Raw genomic sequence first — 21,531 nt, 5'->3', positions numbered from 1 at the left:
GGATTGATTCAGTGACTGGGGTACTCGGGATGGATGTGTCAGAGGCAATGAGATTGGCACAGGATAGAGCACGGTTTAGGGCTATTGTACATGGGGTCGCTATGAGTCGCAAATGACTCGAGGGCACATAACAACAACAACAGGGTTAGATTATCAGGAATAACTTTCTTCTGCCTACAGCCTATTACCCCTTCTCTTTATCAATATTTTCTCACTTGAATATGTTTACCTAAAATGCCATCAATTAAAGCAGCATCTCATGTAAGAAAAATAAAAAAATAGTAGTTGTGAGGGTAGGGTTAGGGCCGTTCATGTCATAGTGTGAACCAGCTTAATCTGAGAATTTCAACCTGTATGTAGAACAGATTATCCGGAGGCTGGGCTCTGTGAGGAGAAATGTGGGGTCAAGATGGTTGGAAGATCTATGAACAATCAGCGATATGCCGATGATACAACCCTGCTTACTGAAACTGAGGAGGACCTGAAGCGCTTGCTGCAGAGGGTCAAGGACTGCAGCCTCCCGTATGGATTGTGGCTCAATGTCAAGAAGACAAAGATGGAGAAGAGATTGAAATTGTTCACAGCTTCAGTTTGCTGGGCTCCACAGTCAACACTCTTGGCACCAGCAGCCAGGAAATTAGAAGACATATTGTCATGGGAAAGTATGCTGTTAGGGACCTCTCCAAAGTACTGAAGAGCAATGGTGTCTCTTTGGAGACTAAGGTGCACCTGATACAGGCCATGGTCTTTGCTATTACTTGTTATGCACCAGAGAGTTGGACAATGACTAAGGAGGATAGAAGGAGAATTGATGCCTTTAAGCTTTGGTGTTGGAGAAGAGTATTGAGGGTACCATGGACTCTTAGGAAAACAAACAGATTCTAAGATTCCATCTAACATACTTTGGACATGTTGTGAGGAGGGAGAGGTCTTTGGAGAGAGACATCATGCTTGGTAGGGTGGAGGGACAGCGCAGAAGGGGAAGGCCCTTTATAAGGTGGATTGATTCAGTGACTGGGGTAATCAGGATGGGTGTGTCAGGGACGGTGCGATTGGCACAGGACAGAGCAGAGTTTAGGGATGTTGTACATAGGGTCGCTTTGAGGTGCAAGTGACTCGACGGCACATAACAGCAAAAACAACAACTCATTGCAGAAAATAGGAATTTAGGATACAGAATTTGGTGAAGGAGATGGAAAAAATAAGGAACTTAGGTTTACTCTGTATTATAAAGGAGCTTTGGTGCCCTATTGGGAAGAGGTCGAGCTTTGGCCAACCATGTAAACCCGTTGTTTAAATTCAATCCAAAGGCTATACTTTAATCTGAATTAGTAATTGTCTGCAGAAATTGTAAGGAATGATCTGAAAAAAATTCCATTTAAGGGTACACCTCCCTGCAGCACGTTTGTTTCATTTACTTGTAAAACTAAAAATATAAAATGACTTGTGAAAAATGCCCCTAAGTTATGGATTGGCCTATCTTTCTCTTGAGTTACTGTGTTTAATTATTCTAATCCTTTTGTTAGTATATGTTTCTTCCCTATATATTTTTATTACCTTCTCTCTTCTGAGCATTAAACACCATTTCTAGGGGCATCAGTAGTAAAATTGTCACAGTTACAAGAAATAATGTGTTTTACAATTTTAGAGCACTTTCATAGAATTATTTTATTTGGTCTTCATATTAACCCTTCAAATAGGATTGGCAAGGGATTTGAATCTCCTTTACAGGTGAAGAAGTGAAGTTTCAAAGAGGCAGTTAATTTTCTGAAGGTCATGTAATGAGTCAGAATAGAGTTGGTGTTTTGAGTCCAAATCCCTTGGTCTTAAAGAAGTAGCATTAATTATATTTTATGCTAGAGATTCTTAAGTTTTGCTGTACTTTGGAGTCATCTAAAGAGTTTTAAAAAATATGAATGCCCTAGTTCTAAAAAAAGGATACTGTGGGGTTTGAGTGCTAAGAGTTTCAATCCTCCAAAAAGCAATTCTGATGTGTAAATTTGTTAGAGAACCACAATACTACAAAGCTTTAAATGCAGGAATTTGTTGTGTGGGTTTTTTTTGTTTGTTTGTTTTTTTATTTTTAAATGTCTGGCTCACTGGGCTAAAGCTTCTTAGAGTTGGATTTAAAGAGATGATCCAATAGAATTTTTAAATTATATAATAATATAATTAAAATTACTTGCAAGTGAAATCTTGCTGAAAATTGTTTAAAAATGGCATGGCTAGCACATCACCATAAAATGGCCAGAACTTAAAACTGGGTTCAGAGAAAGCCATGGCACAATAGATATCATTACTGATGACAAATGAATCTTCACTGAAATCAGAGAATACTAAAAAAAAATATTAAGCTCTTTTTCATTAACCATGCAAAAGTTTTTGACTGTAGTAATCATAAAAAATTATGGATAACATTGAGAAGAATAGGCATCCCAGAACACTTAATTGTGACTGTGAGAAACCTAGACCTATATCAAAAAGCAGCTATCTAAACAGAGCAAAAAAAAAACACTGCATGGTTTGAAATCAAGAAAAAATGTGTGTCAAGATTATTTTCTTTCTCCATACTTATTCAGCCTGTATGCTAAGCAAATCATTCAAGAAGCTAGGCTCTGTGAAAATGTGACATCAGGATTGGAGGAAACCTTTTCAACAACCTGTGTTCTGCAGATAACACAACCTTGCATGAAGAACGTGAAGAGGACTTGAAGTACTTGCTGTAGAAAATAAAAATAAAACTGAGTCTTCAATATATGAGTTACACTTCAACCACAAGATAACAGAAGTTCTCATCTCTGGATCAATAGTGAACATCATGATAAATGGAGAAAAGATTGAAGTTATTAAGGATTTTATTTTACTTGGATGGACAGTCAACATCCATGGTTGGTTGGTTGCATGCCATCAAGTTGGAAATAGCCCATAGCTGACCCTCCAAGTGGGGTTTCAGAGGCAGTAAATCACATGGGAGGAGATTTCCCATCCTTCTCCCACTACACCCAGGGCAGTAGTAATCATGAAATTAAAAGCTATATTGCATTGAGGAAAATTCACTGTAAAGGACCTCTCCAAAGTGCTAAAGGGCAAGGATATCATTTTCAAGTCTAAGATACACCTGATCCAAGCCATGATATTTTCAATTATTTTTTGTACTTTCGAAAGTTGAACAATGAATAAGGATGACAGAAGAATTAATTGATGCCTTTGAGTTGTGGTGTTGGCCAAGAGTACTGAATATCCCATTAACTATCAAATGAACAAACAAGTTCATTTAGGAAGAAATACAACCAGGGTGCTCTTCAGAGGCAAGGATGATGAAACTTTTCCTTACATTCTTTGAGCATGTTGTCAAGAGGGACTAGTCCTTATACAAAGATATCATGCTGGGAAAGGTGGCGTATCAGAGAAAGAGAGATGGATTGACACAGTGACTTTAATAATGGACTGGACCATACCAGAGATCATGAGGATGGCTCAGGATATGGCAAATTAAAATCTACTGTTCATAGGGTTACCGTGCATCATCCTTTACTCAATGGCACCTAACAACAGAAGTTACCACCTACATGCAGAGCTTCTGGGGACAGTGAGAGTAGCTCTGGGCCTTGAGAAAGACAGTAGAATTTTCTGGCAAGAGGATAAAGAGAGTAGTGGGTACCATGCTAAGAAGAAGCAGAGAACTATGAGTGTCCTGATAGAAAGGCATTAGAGAGTTATGTGTAAGCTGGGAGAAGAAGCAGAGAAGATTCTGGATGAGCTGGCAGAGGAAGCAGAGGATTTTGGAAGCTCTAATAAGAAGAAGCAGAGAATTCTGGGTATTCTGACAAGAGGAAGCAGAGGATTTGGAGAGCTCTGAGAGGAAGCAGAGGATTCCAGGTACTTACTTCAGTGAGAAAAATTAAGGAATCATGAGTCAGCACACGTTTTTAGAGAAAATATGTGTTCAGATCTTACTGTGCCAGCCATGCACAAGGTGTATGAGATGCAGAACCTCATTTTCAGCCATATTCAGTCCATGGGTTGGAAATGACTTCTTTGCTGAAGTAACAGTGAGGGATGACAGAAAGGACATGCACAGCCAGACAACCAAGGGTGGTCCCCACAGAGACCATATCTTAGCTCACCAAGTTCAAGGCCTTCTTTCCAGATGGAGGTGAGTTTTCTAGGTTCCCTAATCCAGAACCACCTCTGACTTTAGTATGTGGGATGACCCCAGACACACATAGCCAAAGGCTTTGAAGAGCTGGATAAGACACAGCAGTCTGGTCAGTGTTAGTACAGGTGTGGAACATGAAGGCCAGCATACTTTAAAATGAGCATTTTTCGTCAGAGGGGGAGTATATGAAATGATTATCTAGTATCTTGATGGTCATGGCTAAAAGGAAGGCTGTGTTATCTCTTTATTGGTTGGGGTAGCTGGAGGAGCAGACTTTATCTACCGCCTCGTTATATTCAGGTTGATGCATTTTGGCAAATTTTTGCTGCTCCTGAGATTCTAAGACAAGGGCTGGGTGACAAGTCATTCCATGGATATTTGTTAGGTCTACAGTACTTAGAAAGTGTAGAGAAAAAGATAGGCTATTTGAAGTTACTGACTCTCAAAGATGAAAACCCCTCCAATATTTAACCACTGTATTTTGCACAGGAAGAAATGACATCACAGATAAGCCAGGTGACTTTTCCCAAAATCTTACTACTTATCAGAAACTCTGATGGCCTAGTGGTAAGAAGTTGTGCTGCAATCCCAAAGGCACACAGTTTGATTCCACTAGCTGTTCCATGGGAGAAGGATGAGCACTCTCTCCCCTACACAATTTCCTGCCCCTGAGAACCTGCTGGTGGGTCAGCTATGAGTTGGCTCTGAGTTGACAGCATACAACAACTGCTCCTGGAGTGAGAGTCCAGAGCAGTCATGAGTTTTGTGACTTCTTGTTCTCTGTGGCAACAGAAGACCAAACTGATTGGCACTAAGGTGGTTACTGGTAGGATCTATTGGAATGAGTTCCTGAAGCAAATGGCTTTATTATTCTTCAAATGTACAGAATTTTACATGATGAAATTGGTTAGCCCCTTTTGAAATTATAAATTTTCAGTGCACTTTGGTAATGATTTTGTCCTACCTGTGTGCTGACATTTCTAATTGTCTGCCTTTTAAGATCCCACACACTTCCTGTTAATTTATCCAACTTTCCTCTTCTTTTCTCAGTGAAGTGAGTCATGTGGCAGGGCTGCAAGGTGTCTTCCGCCACCACGCCTGTGCTCCCACCGTAGCGATGAGGGGCTTGTCAGATTGTACATCCCACATGACAAGGAAGCAGCCTCCGCTGAAAGTCTCCTGCAACTTTCAGAGTTTAGGGATAAAAAGAATGGTTTTAATGTCAAAATGCACACCAGGAGAATATTGGTGGAAGCAAAATTTCGTCACACAATCAGAGCCTCCTCTGTATCCTGAACTGTGCCTGACTGCAGAGAGCACGCATTATGTAAATTGTCCTGGGGAAATAAGTGTAATATCCCTGCTTTAGCTTTAACTTCCATTTAGGTGCAAATAGGTAAGGCTTCTTTCTGATCTGACATGAGAACCCAAGAGAGTTAACCAGATAATCCATCTCTGACTTCTAAAAGTACAACTAATGCCTCTCATTAGAGCTCTTCTTTGAGGTAACCCTGGGAGAGAAAGGAGGTAGGGAGGTGGAAAGAGAAGACAGGCTTGATTAAGAGTGGGTCTCTGTGTCTCCAGAAATTCCCAGAACATTTTAGGAAAAGACAATTTTATGGCTGAAAAGGCAGTGTGTTCCTGTATGGGCTGCTGAGGGATTGGAGAATAGGGGTATCAGTTAAAACACCACCCCCCCCCATTGCCACTGAGTTGGAACTGAACCATAGTTGACACTCCATTGGCTTTCCAAGTCTATAAGTCATACAAGAGACTGTCCACCTTTCTCCCTCTGATTGGTCAGTGGATTTGAAGCATGGCCTTTGGGTTAGCAGTGCACCTCTTTACAGACTACATCATCAGAGCTTCACAGTTGAAGGATACACATACCAAAACTAATTTTCTGGAAGTTGTTGTTGTTGTTATGTGCCATCAAGTCACTTGCAACTCATAGTGACCCAGTGTACAAGAGCCCTAAACCCTGCTCTATCCTGTGCCAACCTCACTGTCTCTGACACATCTACTCCCATTACCCCGATCACTGAATCGATCCATCTCATCAAGGGTTTTCCTCTCCTGTGCTGTCCCTCCACTCTCCCAAGCATGATATCCTTCTCCAAGGACTGGTCCCTCCTTGCAACATGCCCTAAGAATGTTAGATGAAGCTTCAGAATCCTTGCTTCCAAGGAGCAGCCCGACTTCACCTTCTCCAGGACAAGCCTGTTTGTTCTCCTAGGAGTCCATGATATATTCAACACTCTTCTCCAGCACCACAGCTCAAAGACATCAATTCTCTGTCATCCCTAGTCATTGCCCAGCTCTCTGACACATAGCATGCAAGTGTATGTATGTACTATGCCCTGGATCAGAAGTACCTTAGTCTCCAGCCTGACATCATTGCTCTTCAGTACTCTGGAGAGGTCCTTGACAGCTGACTTTCCCATTGAAATTCATCTCTTGATTTTCTGGAATTAAGAGCCAACTTAATGGTGCTTTTTTCCTTTTTGTGCAAACAGCCTTTCAGTTCTTTTTGTTAATGACAGCTAAATACTTGCTTTTTTTTTTCACTGAAATAACATTGGAATATCTATGTGGCTTAGCATTAAACTCATTCAAAATGACATAGTGTGTCATCAGAGGTGAAACAAAGGTGAGTCTCTTAACCAGCATCATCATATTCAACAGTATTGGACATTTCTTATATGGCTTCTATGTTTGCATAGGAAACGGAGTGCTATGGTTATCAAATATTATTCATACCTAAAGAGGGAACCTGACTTTCTCGTGGAAACCAGTGAATTACATACACTGTCTGCTTACTGAATATGTATTAACAAATTCTCTTTTCTAGATAGGCTCCCTTTTCATATTATTTTATTATTACTTTTGAGGACTTGAAGGATAAGTAGAGAAACTGCTTCCCAATTAAGTCCACTTTAACAAATTCAGAAGCTACATAATTTTTCCTCTGTCAACAAATGCCACAGGAAAAACAAAGTACATAGCCCTGGACATGCTTTCTCAAACAAAAATTTTACATACATCTGTCAGTCATATGAAAGTAGATCTTTATGGGGCAAAAAAAAATTGAAATTGTTTACATTTATTTTCATCCCATTTTTATTCAGGATTCAGATGATTGCTATAAGTGTATACAAACTCTCTCTCTCTCACTTACTGCCTGTGAGTCTAGACCCTCATCACTGACCCTCTGGTGGGTTTTCCAGAAGGTGCACATCCCATAAGAGGAGACTGTTCTTTTTTCCATGGAGCAACTGGTGGATTCAAACTGGTTACCTTTGGGTTGGCAGCACAGCTCCTTACGAAAATCAAGGAGGGCAGTAATAGTGCCACCTGCCTACCATTCCATAGCCAGTAGATGATGTGTCTGTTTTCAGAAGATTGTCTTTCACTCCACTGACTCAGTTTCCCTCTGGAAATTACCTGGTTTCTTGACCAGGCCGAGACCTGGTTTCTTTAAGGCTGAGAGAGAGACAGAGAGAAAGAGAATAAATGAATATGAATTGCAAAGTTTGATATTTTGAGTCATTTTTTGTTTATTGTTGTTTTCCCCCCTAAGACCTATCTAGGCCATGGTGGTGCAGTTGTGGAGTACTTGATGGCTGCTAAACACAAGGTCCATGTTTAGAGCTCACCAGCTTCTCTATGGGAGAAAGAGGCTGCCATGTGCCTTTGTGACGTGGTGTAGCTGTGGAAGCCTGTGGGGCACTTCATCCTGTCCTGTAGGGTCCTTAGGAGTCAGACTTGACAGGACAATTGGGTTTTCCTTATTTTTATTTTTTAGAAGAACCTCAGTGTGACCATTAACCACTTAAACTCCCTCATCTACTTGAACTACTTACTGTTTTTTTTTTTTCCTTTTTTTTTTCTTTCTCATGTTGTTTGCAGTCAGCCAGCCATGGGCTAAAAGGCCACTTTATATTGCTCATCTCTCCAGGTGTCTGTCACTTGGAGCATACCTTTATGAATATCAGAACTCTCATTTTTCCCTCTACCCTGTTCCGTGCTATGAGTTTCCCTGTATGTAAAGTGCCTTTAGAATTTAATTTTTTTCAAAGAACATAAATGTTGCTGATAGATGGAACAGGCAATAAAAACGTCACCTGAAAATTTATTAGTGTAACTCCTCCACAGAGCTGTTCAATACGGAAGCTAGCTGGCAATGTTGAGGAGCAGGGTGATTGGAGAATAGTGGGGAGCGGATGGGGATTGATAGGCCAGTGGACGCTGGTTCATATTAGAGACATCAAGAAAACACTTTGTTCTCTTATCCATCATACACATTTAATCTTGGGGATTTTACTGTGTTCTTAGTTCACTTTGTAAGTCAAATCCAAGGATGAAAAAGAGGAGTTTTATATATTCTGCCTGACAGTCATAATGTTAAACTGTGAACAAATTGGGATGTTCCTTTAAAATCCTGTGATTTATCTGACACTCCTTTTCCCCCCCTTTAACATTTAGTATGCTAGTGCTGAACAAAGCTGCTAGCGATCCCAGGGAACATTGTTACGGTATTTGCCGAGGCACTATCTAAAGTGACAACATATTCTGCGCACCCGCCCGCCACCAGGAAACAAATGAGTAAATCAGTCACAGGAGCGGAAGCGCGGGCTCAAGGGGGCCGCAGTCAGCCAGACCCTGGCCTGGCGTTCTCACTTAGCGAGTATCATGATGCCCACTCATGCTTTGCGCTAATTGAATCATCATTAACTTGGAAAGTGGTAGTGGTTTGTTAAGCCTATTCTGCTGATACATTTCATCATGAGACTAAAGCTGACACGGTTGATGAAATCAGTGACTCCAGAGAGAAATGGTCTGATCTTTAGGAAAGAGACTCTCAGTGGCATGATCCTGGTTGGATAGGGAGCTCACAAATGCTCAGCTTGGATCACCATTAAGGAGAGATTAACATGGGTGCAGAGAAGTCAGCCAGAGGTAGAAAGCCAGTGCGGAAGAATGCAGATGGCATTTGAAGTCAGAACTGTGCTTAATTTCTGGTTCGACCATTTACTCCTCATCTGGTCACTTGATATCCTCTCTGAGCCCATTTCCTCATCTGTCAAGGGGCACTCATGTTTGCCTTGTGCCCCTGTTGCTGTGAATATGAAAGAAAAGAGTGTATATAGGGGTCTCAGTGTCATTCTAAAGTGTTACCCAGATGCTCATTCTTACAGAATCAGAACCAGCTTGTTATAGAACAGCTTGTTGAGCTGTGGTGTTGGAGAAGAGCACTGAACATCCCATGGACAGCCAAGAGAACAAACAGATGTGGTTTGGAGAGGGTGCAGCTGGAGTGCTTTCTGGAGGCTTCGTCTCACATACTTTGCACATGTTGCTAGGCAGGGCTATTTCTTGGACACAATGCTAGGCAGGGTGGATTGACAGAGTGACTGCTGCAATGGGCTCTTGTGTATCAGGAAGTGTGACAATGGTGCAAGATAGAACAATAGGGTTCAGATCTTTTGTTCATAGGGTCACTGTTAGTTTTACTTAACTGGGCAGCACCTAAGAACAACAACAGTACAGCTAACTAGCCGGGTGAAGTTGGATGTCTTCATATCCTGCCAGGATCATTTTGCTTTCTTCTAGTTGAAAACTGCACGTACTTGAAGGTATCCAGATCAATCAGCAAGCATAAAGGTAACATTCTATATCCTGGTCTGGTGAATAGTATTTGGGGACTTAAAAGCTTGTAAGCAGCCATCCATGACACAGCTATTGATCATTTCCTGCCTAGAGTTAAAAAGGAAGATGCAAGGAAGTAATTAGTTCTGAGACATAAAGACCCACCTAGGCCAAAACCTCCGCCAAGCTAAGCCCAGAAGAACTGGATGGTGCCCAGCCTCTGGGGCTCCCACCGCAAGAAGTTTCCACGGTAACAAATGGAGAAAACAATTCATAGTTCAATCAAAGTGAATAAGACTTCATGCTCGGAAAAAGGCTAGCAGACTCCCTGAGAATCTTGCCCTGAGACTAACTTTTTACTTGAAACTGAAGACTTTCCCACACACTACCTTCCAGAAAAATAATAAACAGGGCTATTTAAAAAAATAATGGCAGTCATGAAAAATGTGATTCTTACAGCAATTGATTCTAAAAGATCAAGAGAGTACCATTTACCCATAACTGAAGATGAGAAGACTGGGAGTGGAGGGGGCACAGAGAAGCTACAGGGGCAGAAACAGAGTCCAGCTAGCAAATCGGAAAAGTAGTGCTGGCACTTCACAATGGTTGCAGCCAAACTCAGGGAGCAATGTGTCCATGAACTATGGATTAGAAAATATTTTGCAATGTGAACTTTCACCTAAAGCAGAATAAAATGCTTTAAAATTTTTAAAGACGATGAGTTCTGGAGGGTTTTGTTTCTTTTTGCACAGAATTGGGAGATAAGAGTAGTCTCCATCAGAAAAAATAATGAGTGAGCTGCAACAGGGCATAACTACTGTTATCATTGACCTGCAAGCAGTATTTATACATGTAGGCTTTATGTCTGCCATCATAGGTAAAAATAATAACAATAAAAATAGACAGAGGCGTGAATCTTCCTTATCTTTATAAAGCCTTGCAACTAGAAAAGACTTGGAATTCTTCCTCCTGTATGCAGTTGTCCCCAGAGAGCACTCCTGGGCGGCTTGATTTCTCCAATGTCAAGAGTATCTTTCACTCCACTCTTGCTTGATGCCACTGCTTAGGATACTTTTTGGGAGGGCATGCTCAATGTAGAGGTTGGACTAAGTGACACCTATCAGGGCCCCCGGAAAATGTATGTAGCAAAAAAAAGAGAGGAAATATTTTCAAAAAAGAAAGAGAAATCAACATCTGTAAAAGAAACATAAAGATTTTATTAGGCATCTATCTTCTCTGCAGATCAAGAACTGGCATTTTATATTTAAATCCCTGAACTTCAAAGGGTTTGGGTACTTATCCTCTAAAATAACATTTTAACAGATCAAAATTAAAGAAGTTAAAGCCAGAAAGGACCGTTAGATTAGACTATTTTTGTGCATTTTATTTTGCAGATGAAGAAAATCAGGGACAGAGAAGTGAAGTGACTGGACCACATTCTCATTGGCTGAGCTTAGGTGGAAATGTAGGCATTTGTTACTGTTATTGGTCTTGTTTTATCATTTACCCTCTTTCTCAGACTTGGTGAAAAGTATTGTCTCCCTATCCTGGATCAAAAAGACATAAACGTCAGAGATGAAAAATGATGGGCCTCAAGAAACAGAGAAAGGGTTTATATTCTCTTAAAGGGAGATCTGGTGGCCTAGTCGACAAAAGCTTGTGCTGCCAACCCAAAAGCAGGTGGTTCAAGTCCACTAGCTGCTCTGAGGAAGAAATACAATTTCCTTCCATGTTGTTTTTGTTGTGTACCATTGAGTTGGAACCAACTTGTCCACCAGTGGTTTTTTCAAAGTCACGGGAATTTCACAGGAAGAGATTGCCCATCCTTCTCCTGCAGAGCTGGTTTTGAACCATGTGTTTCAGAATTGCAGCGCTGCTTCTAGACCACCAGAGCTTCCACGTGATTTATGGCCTCTATAAATCCACTGGGACTCTTGAGTTGATTCCAATTTGACAATAATGAATGGGTTTTATTTTTTCTGAAAATAAAATGTTAAGATTTGTTTAAATATCACATCACCCCTAACCTGGGTTTCTTTTATTATCCTTCCAGACCTGGGCTCAGAGTTGGCATCACTGCCATAGTTAGGGACTAGAGAAAACAGAGGCCACCATGCTGATACCAAATCTTTGTATATACAACCAGTCATCACCCAGCTAGGCTAAGTGTGGCATGTGCTGGCATTGGTGGTGTAGGGCGAGCGGTCAGACTTTGCATATAATTTCCTTCTGATGAAAATTGTGTGTCATTGTAACATCAGGAACAACACTCCTACCCCATTTGGTACACAGATGGGCACTTTTCTCCTTACTCTCTTAACATAAGGAAAGTGTAAACAAATATGAATTTAAATAGGAAGCTTTTCCAACAGGGTAGTTGTAACTATAGTTTTTTCCTTGGAAGCCAACATCAAACTTATTTCTTGGAACCGTAGTGCCTCTTGCTCTACCTAGAAGCCAATAGTTATGGATTATTGATGTCATCTGCTTCCAAGAAGAGGAATTGGAATCATTATATGGTGGAGTGTAGAGATTCAAAATTCAAATAGAAATCCCCCATGTTTCTCATCAAACTACACTCAGCCAGGTCTTACTATGCAGGTTGACACTTAAGACCTATTACATTAGTTGGATGTAGCAAGCTATGGCCACCTTCCTTTTTCTTGGGACACATGTGTTTTATTTGCCCGGCTTACATGTATGTCCCAGCGTACTATTACGCCCTCTTTCACTCGCTACTTGGTATCAGATTAGATGATTAATTAAATCTTCATTTTGCTTATGAAGAATAAAAATGTCAAATAGGATATATAGCTTTAAACAGGCACCTGAAATAAAAGTTATTTATGTTCTTCTCTGGGACAGCTTTGTTCACAGCCCCTTAAATTTTGTTGTGCTTTAAAGTTGCTTGGAGCCTCTGCTAAAATTAAACATTTCTGGCTCTAGTCCTGGGTATCGTGATTCACTCTTGCTTGAGCTGGCTGGTTGAGGATGCTGTATTTTATACCATAACCTTACCTCCTAAATATCCCTTTCACAATGATGCCAGTGGTTACTGGCTCACACTTCAATAATTGTTAGTTACCTAACCTAAGGACATATTGGTTCCTCACTATTGTTGAGAAGACCACACACTGCAGCGTTGCACCTGTGGGACGGTTTACCAATTCTGAGCTCTCATTTACGAGTTGGCCTTTTAGACATATTCGAATCATCTGCTGTTTAGATGACTGCAGTAGAATTCTGCTTTGCTTATGTCTACACGAAGCTCCCTTTAATCCACCCACCATGCTGTGTTAGCACTCCATTTTAGAACATGATGCAATTCATCACACCACCACTTGTACAAACCTGAAAACAGCCAGTGGCTTCCTGATCAGCAGCTCTGTTTCTCTCTGGTTCTCTGGTTCTCTTGTCACATGGCATAATCCATCCCATGTGCCCCTCCCAGCCTCTTCTCCCTCCCAGCTGCATAGACCTTCTCTCCAGTTTCCCAACTGCCATCCTTCCACCCCACCACATGGCCATATCCAGCTTCTTGCCTACTGTGCCTTCTGACCTCTATTTATAACGCTACTGTCAGTTCTCAGAGTGCCTTGAGATGTCCGTCATAGCACATATCACAGTGCTCACTTACATTTGCCAGTGACCTGCTGATAAATAACTTTCTCTCATAAGACTAAGCTCCAGAAGCACAGTGGGCCTATGTGATTGTATTTGCCTTTTATCCTGGTACCTTTGACATGCCTGGCATAGATACTCAGTAACTATCTGGCAGACAGATGGACCAATCAATTATGAGTAAAATGTCCTGTTTCCATTTGGCTCATTCTAGAACTGTTCCTGAAGATGAGTAAAACACACATTCACACCAGTTGTGAGGGCATCCTGATTGCTTTCCTCCATAATATCCTGAAGCCTCCAAAGTCATGGTGAGAGTGGTAGCTGGCTGTGAGTGCAGAGCTGTGCAGCCGGATCTTCTGGCCAGCCTATCATTTGTTGGCTGTTAAGTGATGCATTTCTGTACGCCAGATGATGCTGACTACTTAAGCACAAAAGATGAGGGCTCCCCTAAATGTAAAGCATTACCTTGGTGACCCCAGAGACAGTGTCCAGCTCTGAGCATTGCTTCATGTCCTGTCAAGGCAAAATTTGATTTAAGCCCTGACATGCTGATGGAGCTCCTAAATCTTCAGTTTCCTGAGTGCTGGCTCATATTTGTTGAGGCAAAGAAGCTTATGGTCCCAACCATCTATGAAATATGGGGAGAGTGAAAGGTGTTTGTGGGATAGCTTCCCTTTTATAGAATTCACTGCTGATTAAAGTCCATAAAAATGAAAGCAGGTCACCTCTGGAATCCACTCATGCTCCTCACAGTTCGGGGTCCTCAGCATTGGACTCAGCTTATTTCTCTTGTTCCTCCCTTGGTGAGTCGTAAGGAGAACATGCGTTAGTAATATAAGTTCCCAAGATATTCTAGTCTTTCTTTTTATTAAGTATACCACAGGTGAGAATCAATTAACCAAGGAACTAACATTATTCTTTTGTGTGTTTGAAATAGATCACTTGGTTTTGGATAGATTATGTATATTATATTTTTCATTGTTAGGTTTTTCTGAATGTAATATAATTTCAACTGCTATCCTTTCCCAAATTGGCAGTTAGGATGTGTCTGCTCTCCAGGTTTCCCAGAACTTTTTATCCTCCATCTCATTTCTTTGTTTTATTTAAAAAAAAAAATACCCACACCAACACACCACCACCACAGCAACAAAACAAACCAAAATATTCGAACTCACTGCCATCAAGTCTTAAGTGGCTCATAGCTGACCTTCCAGGGGGGTTGCGAGGCTGTAAATCACATGGGCCTGTCATCCTTCCTCAGAGACATTAGTGGATTCAGAAGCCCAGAGAGTTGCCTTTGGGCTGGGGTTGCAACTCGCTATCCACTATGCCAGTGCACGGTCCCTCTTTTAATGACACCAAAAAGAGTAAGTTAAAAAGTAGCTGGATTTACTGCACAATATGCAGCAGCCAGCACTGAACTAAATTTCAAGAACAGTATGCGAGCTCATGTGCGCAGCTCTGTGTAAATCCTGAGGAAGAACCGATGAACACGGGACATACTTGCAAACTATGTTCCAAAGGGGAGGTGTTTTGCATAAAACCATTTTATTCAGAACACGGCCTTAAACTGTTTTGATGTGATATAGAGAATTGGGCATTTTAAAATCGAATGTCAGTCAAAATTAAGAATCAAGATATTTTAGTAATTTCTTCTGTGCCACGTGCTGGCCTTCTTTTGAAATTGCTGACATGAGAACAGTGGCCTGGAAGCAAGCCTGATGCCGGGCTGAAGATGGAGCCACGCTGCGTGCCCAGGGTGGGATCCTCTCTGCAGGAGAACAGTGTGGTTTTCCTTCAAGGCAAATTGCCCATAGGTTTTGTCTTTTATGTTGTATTTACTTTTAAAATTCCACTCACTCACATACCAGTGTTGATGAAATCTTGTATTTGGGAGGTTTTTTCCTATAAATATAGTATTACTAGTGGGGGGCGGGGGAGAAAGTCCCTCTTCATCATTATTCCAGTTTCACTGGAAAATTATTACGGAGACAACCTAGGAGAAACAGTTAACCCACCTCCTAGAATGAGTTTAGGTCCTTTTCGAATGTAGAACCCAGGGCAGAATGTGTTTTTGTCAATGAGGAGGAGTCTGTGAGGAGCACCCAGGAGGGAGTCTGTCCTGGAGATGTAATGGGCATGCGCAGCAGATTCCTCCACGCCCACTGTACATAAACCCCTCAGCTCCCACACCGCTGGGTGCAGTGGTTCTGAAGCATGAGTTTGCCACTATGTCCCAGATTCTCATCTCATAAGATTTGCCTTCTGTATTCTTCAGTGACTCAGTTCTTGTCTCACTATCACTTCTCCACTTTGTTTTGGTGCTGCCTGTATTTCACAAGGAAATGCTTGTACTCATATCTTCCTGTTCTAAGAATCCCAGTGAGATACCATCCAGTGATGTAGAAATGCCAACTAAGAAACTGAGTCACCTGCAAAGTGTGAATTTACAGAGAAGTCCTCTTTGAAACATCCGTCCTTTGCCTTCCCAGCTTTGGGACTCAGCTCTTCATACCTTTTGACCTTTCCATCTGCTGCCATCAGCGATTTCCTCACTTCTCTTTAGATCTTCACACAACTCTTCATTTTTCACCTTAAAAAGGTTTCCACTTGCCTTTGCAATGCTATTTTACTTACAATATACATTTCTTTCTATTTCCTCTCTTCCCTGCCAGAGTTTCAAAAGAACGTCTAAGAAAACACTTCTATTTTATCTTCCTTCACATTCCGCTTAATCACTGACAGTTTGAGTACAATTTGCCACATTTTTGTAAACAGCTCTCAAGCTCCAACTAACAATCTTATTTTGACCAAATCTAGGGGTCCTTTCTCTGCTATCTTGTCGCTCCTGTTGATTTTCGTTCCTTCCTGAAAAAAATGTGATCTAAAACTGTAGCATTAGAAATTATATGATCACACCACTTTCATTTTAAATCTGTGAGAGACAGAGGCCTAGAGATGTTGAATGACTTGTACAGCTGAAGATACTAAAACATAAAAAAATGGGCATTAGATCTAGCGATGTCATGATGGATGGAGAACAGATAGTAATTGTCAATTATTTCATCTTACTTAGATCATTAATCAGTAGCCTTGGTATCAGCAGTCAGGAAATCAAAAGATACGTTGCTTTGAGAAAGTCAGCATTCAGCAACCTCTCTAAAATTCTGAAAAGTAAGGATGTCAGCTTAAAGAAGACACCTAATCCAAGCTGTGGTTTTCTCAATTATTTACTAGGTGTCTGGGAGTTGGACATTGAATAAAGATAACAGAAGAATTGATATATTTGACTTGTGATATTGGAGATGAGTACTGAACATCCCATGAGCTGGCAAGAGAACACACAAATATTTCTTGGAGAGAGTCTAGCTAGGGACCCCCTTAGAAGAAGCAATAGAAAAACATAATCTTACATTCTTTGGACATGCCACTAGGAGGGACTAGTCCTTGGAAAAGTTCATCCTGCTCATAAAAGTGGAAAGTCATCAAATGAGGGGAAGACACTTGATGAGATGGATTTATCTTTAACAGTGGGTTCAAGTGTGGCAGAGAGGATAAGGATGGGACCTGTGAGTTCAGATCTGTCATTTTCAGGGTTACTAGGAATTGTAGTTGAGTCAATAGCACATGACAACAACATTAAGTATGACAGTTACTCTTAGTAAATCCTGGTAAAAGTCTTCAAAGCATTTCTAATTTTCATTCATTGCTCTACAGCATCTTCCAAACTGGCCTCTATTGTTTCCTTCCATAGCCTGCTCTCCATTACAGCACTTTAGACCCTCCATGGTCTAACTCTGCTTTCTGGCCTTATTGCCTTCTAGTCTTCCCTTAAACCACTAGCACTGTCCTCCATAATGTGGACTCTTGCTGGGCCTTACAGCAAACCAAGCCTCACCTTTCTCACTGTTTTATGTCCTTCTGATGCAGGCCCATCTGATTCCGCCAATCTCTAACAGTGTCCCTAACCATCTCACCTCCATCACATCATCTTGTTTTTCTTTAAAATATCTACCCTGTTTGCAGTTGATCATTTACTGATTAGATGTGAATTTAACCAATTGAAGATTATAAAAACTATAGATTTAAAAAAAAAAACAGGTATCTTTATTTTAAAAAGTAATTAAGTAATTAAAACAATCCTTCAAAGATTGAGGATAGACATGTAAATGTTACTTGCAAAATTTTGCACATGGTATTAGGAGTACAGGAAATCTAGAGTTAACTCAAAAGTGTACAGATGCTTGAGATGACACTCTTTTTAAAAAAATTCTTTTGTATTGATTTTGCATACAAAATTCGTATACATTGTATTTCATACAATCATTCACAATGCATTGTGCTTTATAAAATTAGTCACCATCCAAATATGCCCACCACAACCCCATCTTTTCAAGTCTCTGCTGGATCTTTCTTAATTCCTTCACAGATATGAAGGACTGGATGTACATTATGACATATTTTTAAACATGCTGCACAATTTATTTTCAAAAGGAAATTTAAATCAATTTCTCTGGAATCTCTAAAGCACCTTGGCTTATCGTTTGATACCCTGTTTTGCTTTTCTTCCCACCCCCCGCCCATGGTCGTGTTTTCTGAATAGGTCATATAAGAGACTTGAGGGCATGAAGCGCATCTTTTGTGCCTTTGTTTCCAAAAATGATCTCTGCTTAGATTTAAATACCCAGCAGTCCTTCACCATTGATAATCCAATTTAGCCCAGACAGTTGTGCAGCCTTTAGGATTAAATAGTGGGGTTGGATGATGTCACGTTGCGTTGAGGCTGGAGGGCCTTGATAGAGTGCAAAGAGGTTGAGATTTTTTTCCCTTTTATTACATTTTCTTGACATTTCCTTTACCCTAGAGCACAGGAGCCAATTGTGAGACTCAAATTAGCACTTTGAAACTCCAAAGTCTGCCCAAGACAAGGCTGAGTGAGAAGCTCCCAGCAGAGGAGAGACAGATAACAATGTTTCATGTCAGCCTGGAGGATAAGCTGAACACTCTACAGTGTTAGCAAAGGAGGAAGGGCCCTTACAAGCTATGTGTCCTTATTAAAGCTGCAGGAACTAACTAGTTTCAGCCTAGAAGTCTGAAATCACAATTTCAATATTCTATTATATTTTACTGTCCTTTAACTTAATTAAATGATTGCTTGACTAGAAATTTTAAAGGTCTTATTTTGAGTTGGCCCATTCAGAAATCAAGGTTATCAACACAGACTTCTTCTGCCTCTCCCTTCCACCCCTAGCTTCAAACGCATTTCCACTGTGTAAATACAAGTGGATTAACCCTTAATCACCTAAGGCTTTCCTGGCTTGGTCACTTCTACCACCAGGCAGTGGACAGCTGTATTCAGAAATGGTGACCTGGTGCATTTGCCCTGCAAGAGTTGAGTACAACAAATATCTCTTACTCATTTAAGTGGCGCTCAGAACTTGCTTAGCAAAATCTTCACTTCATCCCCAGAAATCATGTAGAACCAATAAGGAGCTTTCTAAGCTTCCAGCCTTCAGCTCTTTCTTGTTTTTCAGTGTGGGTTTCTGAAAACAGTCATTTTCTTCCTTCAGGAGAAACTGTCAGAGGAAGAGAAGAAGCACAGAGATGCTTTGGAAGAGCTTCACATGGTGGGAGAGGAGGATCTGAGGAGCGAGAGCAGCGGTGCAGATGGCGGGAAAGACAAAACCAAACTGCTGTTAGAACGATTGAAAGCTCTTGAGGTAGGAAATAAAACCATCATTATACATCTTAAAAACAATGTCAATGCTGTGCTTTTACTGATACTGCTGTGCAGTGAGCATAAACCTTCTTTTCTCAGTTCACCATGAGGAATACAATCCAGTGTCTCCCACTATGAGTGGCTGGCTTATCAACGATGTATAAACAGTTATACTTTGTAGGACTTGAAGGGGTCTTAACCCTAGTGTTTGCCCACAAAAAACCCAACACAACAGTAGTTCACTTTAAGACTAGTTCAGCCCTGAAGTGGATAATTTCCTATGTAATTTTACTATGTTCAGAGTAAGTAGGCTCAGCAGGGGTCAAAAGAATGAATGAGTGAAATAACCAACTGTGCATCAGTATGATTATAAATTTTTAAAACCAGTTTGAACAGTTGAACCATTTCTTTTTAAAAATATGCATAAATTCTACATCTATGAGATGTATAGAAGGTTGACACTGGGCTGAAAGGTTGCTCGAAGAAGTTGCAGGCCATTGATTAGTTACCCTAGATTGATTCTAATTCGCGGTGATCAAGTGCATCAGGGTCGACCTGTGCTCCAAGGGTTTCGTGGGTTCAGAGGTTTTTCAGAAGGCGGTGGCATTTGAACCATGTCTTCTAAGATAGCAGCCCAGCCTCCAGAACATCAAGCAAATCCTAAACAAAACCAATGCCAAATCCTCCAAAACACAGTTTGAAAACCACACTCTTACTTTGGTCTATTACTTTGTAGCATTTGACATCACTTCAAGGATTAATCACTAAATGTTTAGAATAGTAATCTAGTAATTACTAGATTTATTAAAATAAATATTAAAATAGTAATGTATTTTCATTCAGTCTACCTTCTCTGCAAATGTGCATCACAATTAAATCACAACTCACAATTAAAATAAAATTTTATTTAAAAGAGATAATAATCAGAGACTGTTTAAGTTACTATTTTTTGGTGTGACTTTCCATGCTAGGTGAAAATGTTTTGTTTTGTTTTTTTCTGGAAATAGACCATTTATCTTTCCATAAATTCTGTTATTAATATAAAAGTGGGTTATAGTTAATTTTGATCAAAGGGTATTCTTATCCCAGCTTCACTTGCAAACCATGAACAAGGAGTCTTTCCTAAACAACTACAAACATAGGTAACTGGTAGAGTCTACAGAATCCTCAAGACTTGGGTGGTGGGAAGGAAATTTTTCCCTCTGGCAGTGAGAAATCTATGCTTGGGATCAATACTACTCTTCTTTCACCACATTATTTAGAGCAGGTGTGTCCTTTTACTCTAGCTCCATTTGCAACAACAAAGCAAAATGGGTAAAATTATTAACTTTAGACCCCAACTGCTGAGTTGTAGCTTGCGTTCACGCTACTCCACTTCCAGAAAGGAACTTCATGTTTTAGTGTTAATGAATTGCACTGCCAACTCAAAGGCAAGAGATTTGAATCCACCAGCTGCTCCTTCCGATAAAGATGGGCAGTCTCCTCCCATGCAGTTTACAACCTCTGAAAATCTGCAAGAGGGTTAGGTATGAGTTGATTTCAACTTGATATAGTACATAATAGCAATTCCTTCAAAGCTTCAAAATCTTTGGCAAGTTGCTTTTTCTCTCTGTGTTTCTGTTTACTCATTTGCAAAATGGGGAGGAAGACATGTATTCAGGACTGATTAAGTAGCACAGAACAATACTACCTTGCTTGGATGTAATTACCTTTTAAGTTGTTGACATTTGGACAACATTCCAGCCATGTGGACTCTTCTAACCATTAACTATTGGGCTTTTGCCTACAACGGTTAGACAAGAACTACCAATAGAAAAAAATCAACTGCACAGAGAGAAGTAACCAAGAGGTGCTTTCAACAATAGGACAGAAGAGAGATCAAGAAGGAAGCCTTCAGCGGTTCTTCCTGATATTTTCTGAGTATTGCATTGTTTCTCTTCCCTGAAAACTGAGTTTGTATCTGGAGAGCATTGAGAGGCTCATTGTTTTGACTTTTGGTTGAATTAAGTGGATTTCCAAAGTCAATGATAAGAATGAGTTGATCCTATAATTTCTTTCTTCTCTTGAACCAAGTACTTCAATCATTACTTTTTATTTATGATTACATTGCAAGTTTGTCTTAGTTCATTTAATTGTGACTAAGGAAGCTTGGTGAAGGACAGCTAGGAGGCATTTAAAAATATCTTTGCATACAGCTTTCCAATTTTGCCAGCACCATTTGTTAAAAAGGCTGTCATTTCCCCACTTAACTGATTTCATCTCCTTGTCAAAAATCAGTTGACCGACAGACACATAGATCAATGGAATAGAATTGAGAACCCGGAAATCAGCCCATCTATTTATGGGCAATTGATTTTTGACAAAGAGACGAAATCAGTTA

At 40.4% G+C, this 21,531-nt stretch overlaps 1 protein-coding gene across 1 annotated transcript in view; it reads left to right on the top strand.

The window, feature by feature from the left end:
• The window catches only part of NCKAP5 (NCK-associated protein 5), a 914,632-nt gene that overhangs the window by 489,120 nt on the left and 403,981 nt on the right, over positions 1-21,531 (top strand). Inside the window, 1 exon segment of the mRNA XM_006894461.1 lies at positions 19,003-19,152. Within this exon segment, the coding sequence (XP_006894523.1) occupies positions 19,003-19,152 (150 nt within the window).

Source organism: Elephantulus edwardii, unplaced genomic scaffold (genome assembly GCF_000299155.1).
Source record: "Elephantulus edwardii isolate Elephantulus edwardi_28Jun2011 unplaced genomic scaffold, EleEdw1.0 scaffold00143, whole genome shotgun sequence".
NCBI lineage: Eukaryota > Metazoa > Chordata > Mammalia > Macroscelidea > Macroscelididae > Elephantulus > Elephantulus edwardii.
Note: the sequence above shows the minus strand (reverse complement) of the source record. Positions and strands in the feature narration are given on the sequence as shown.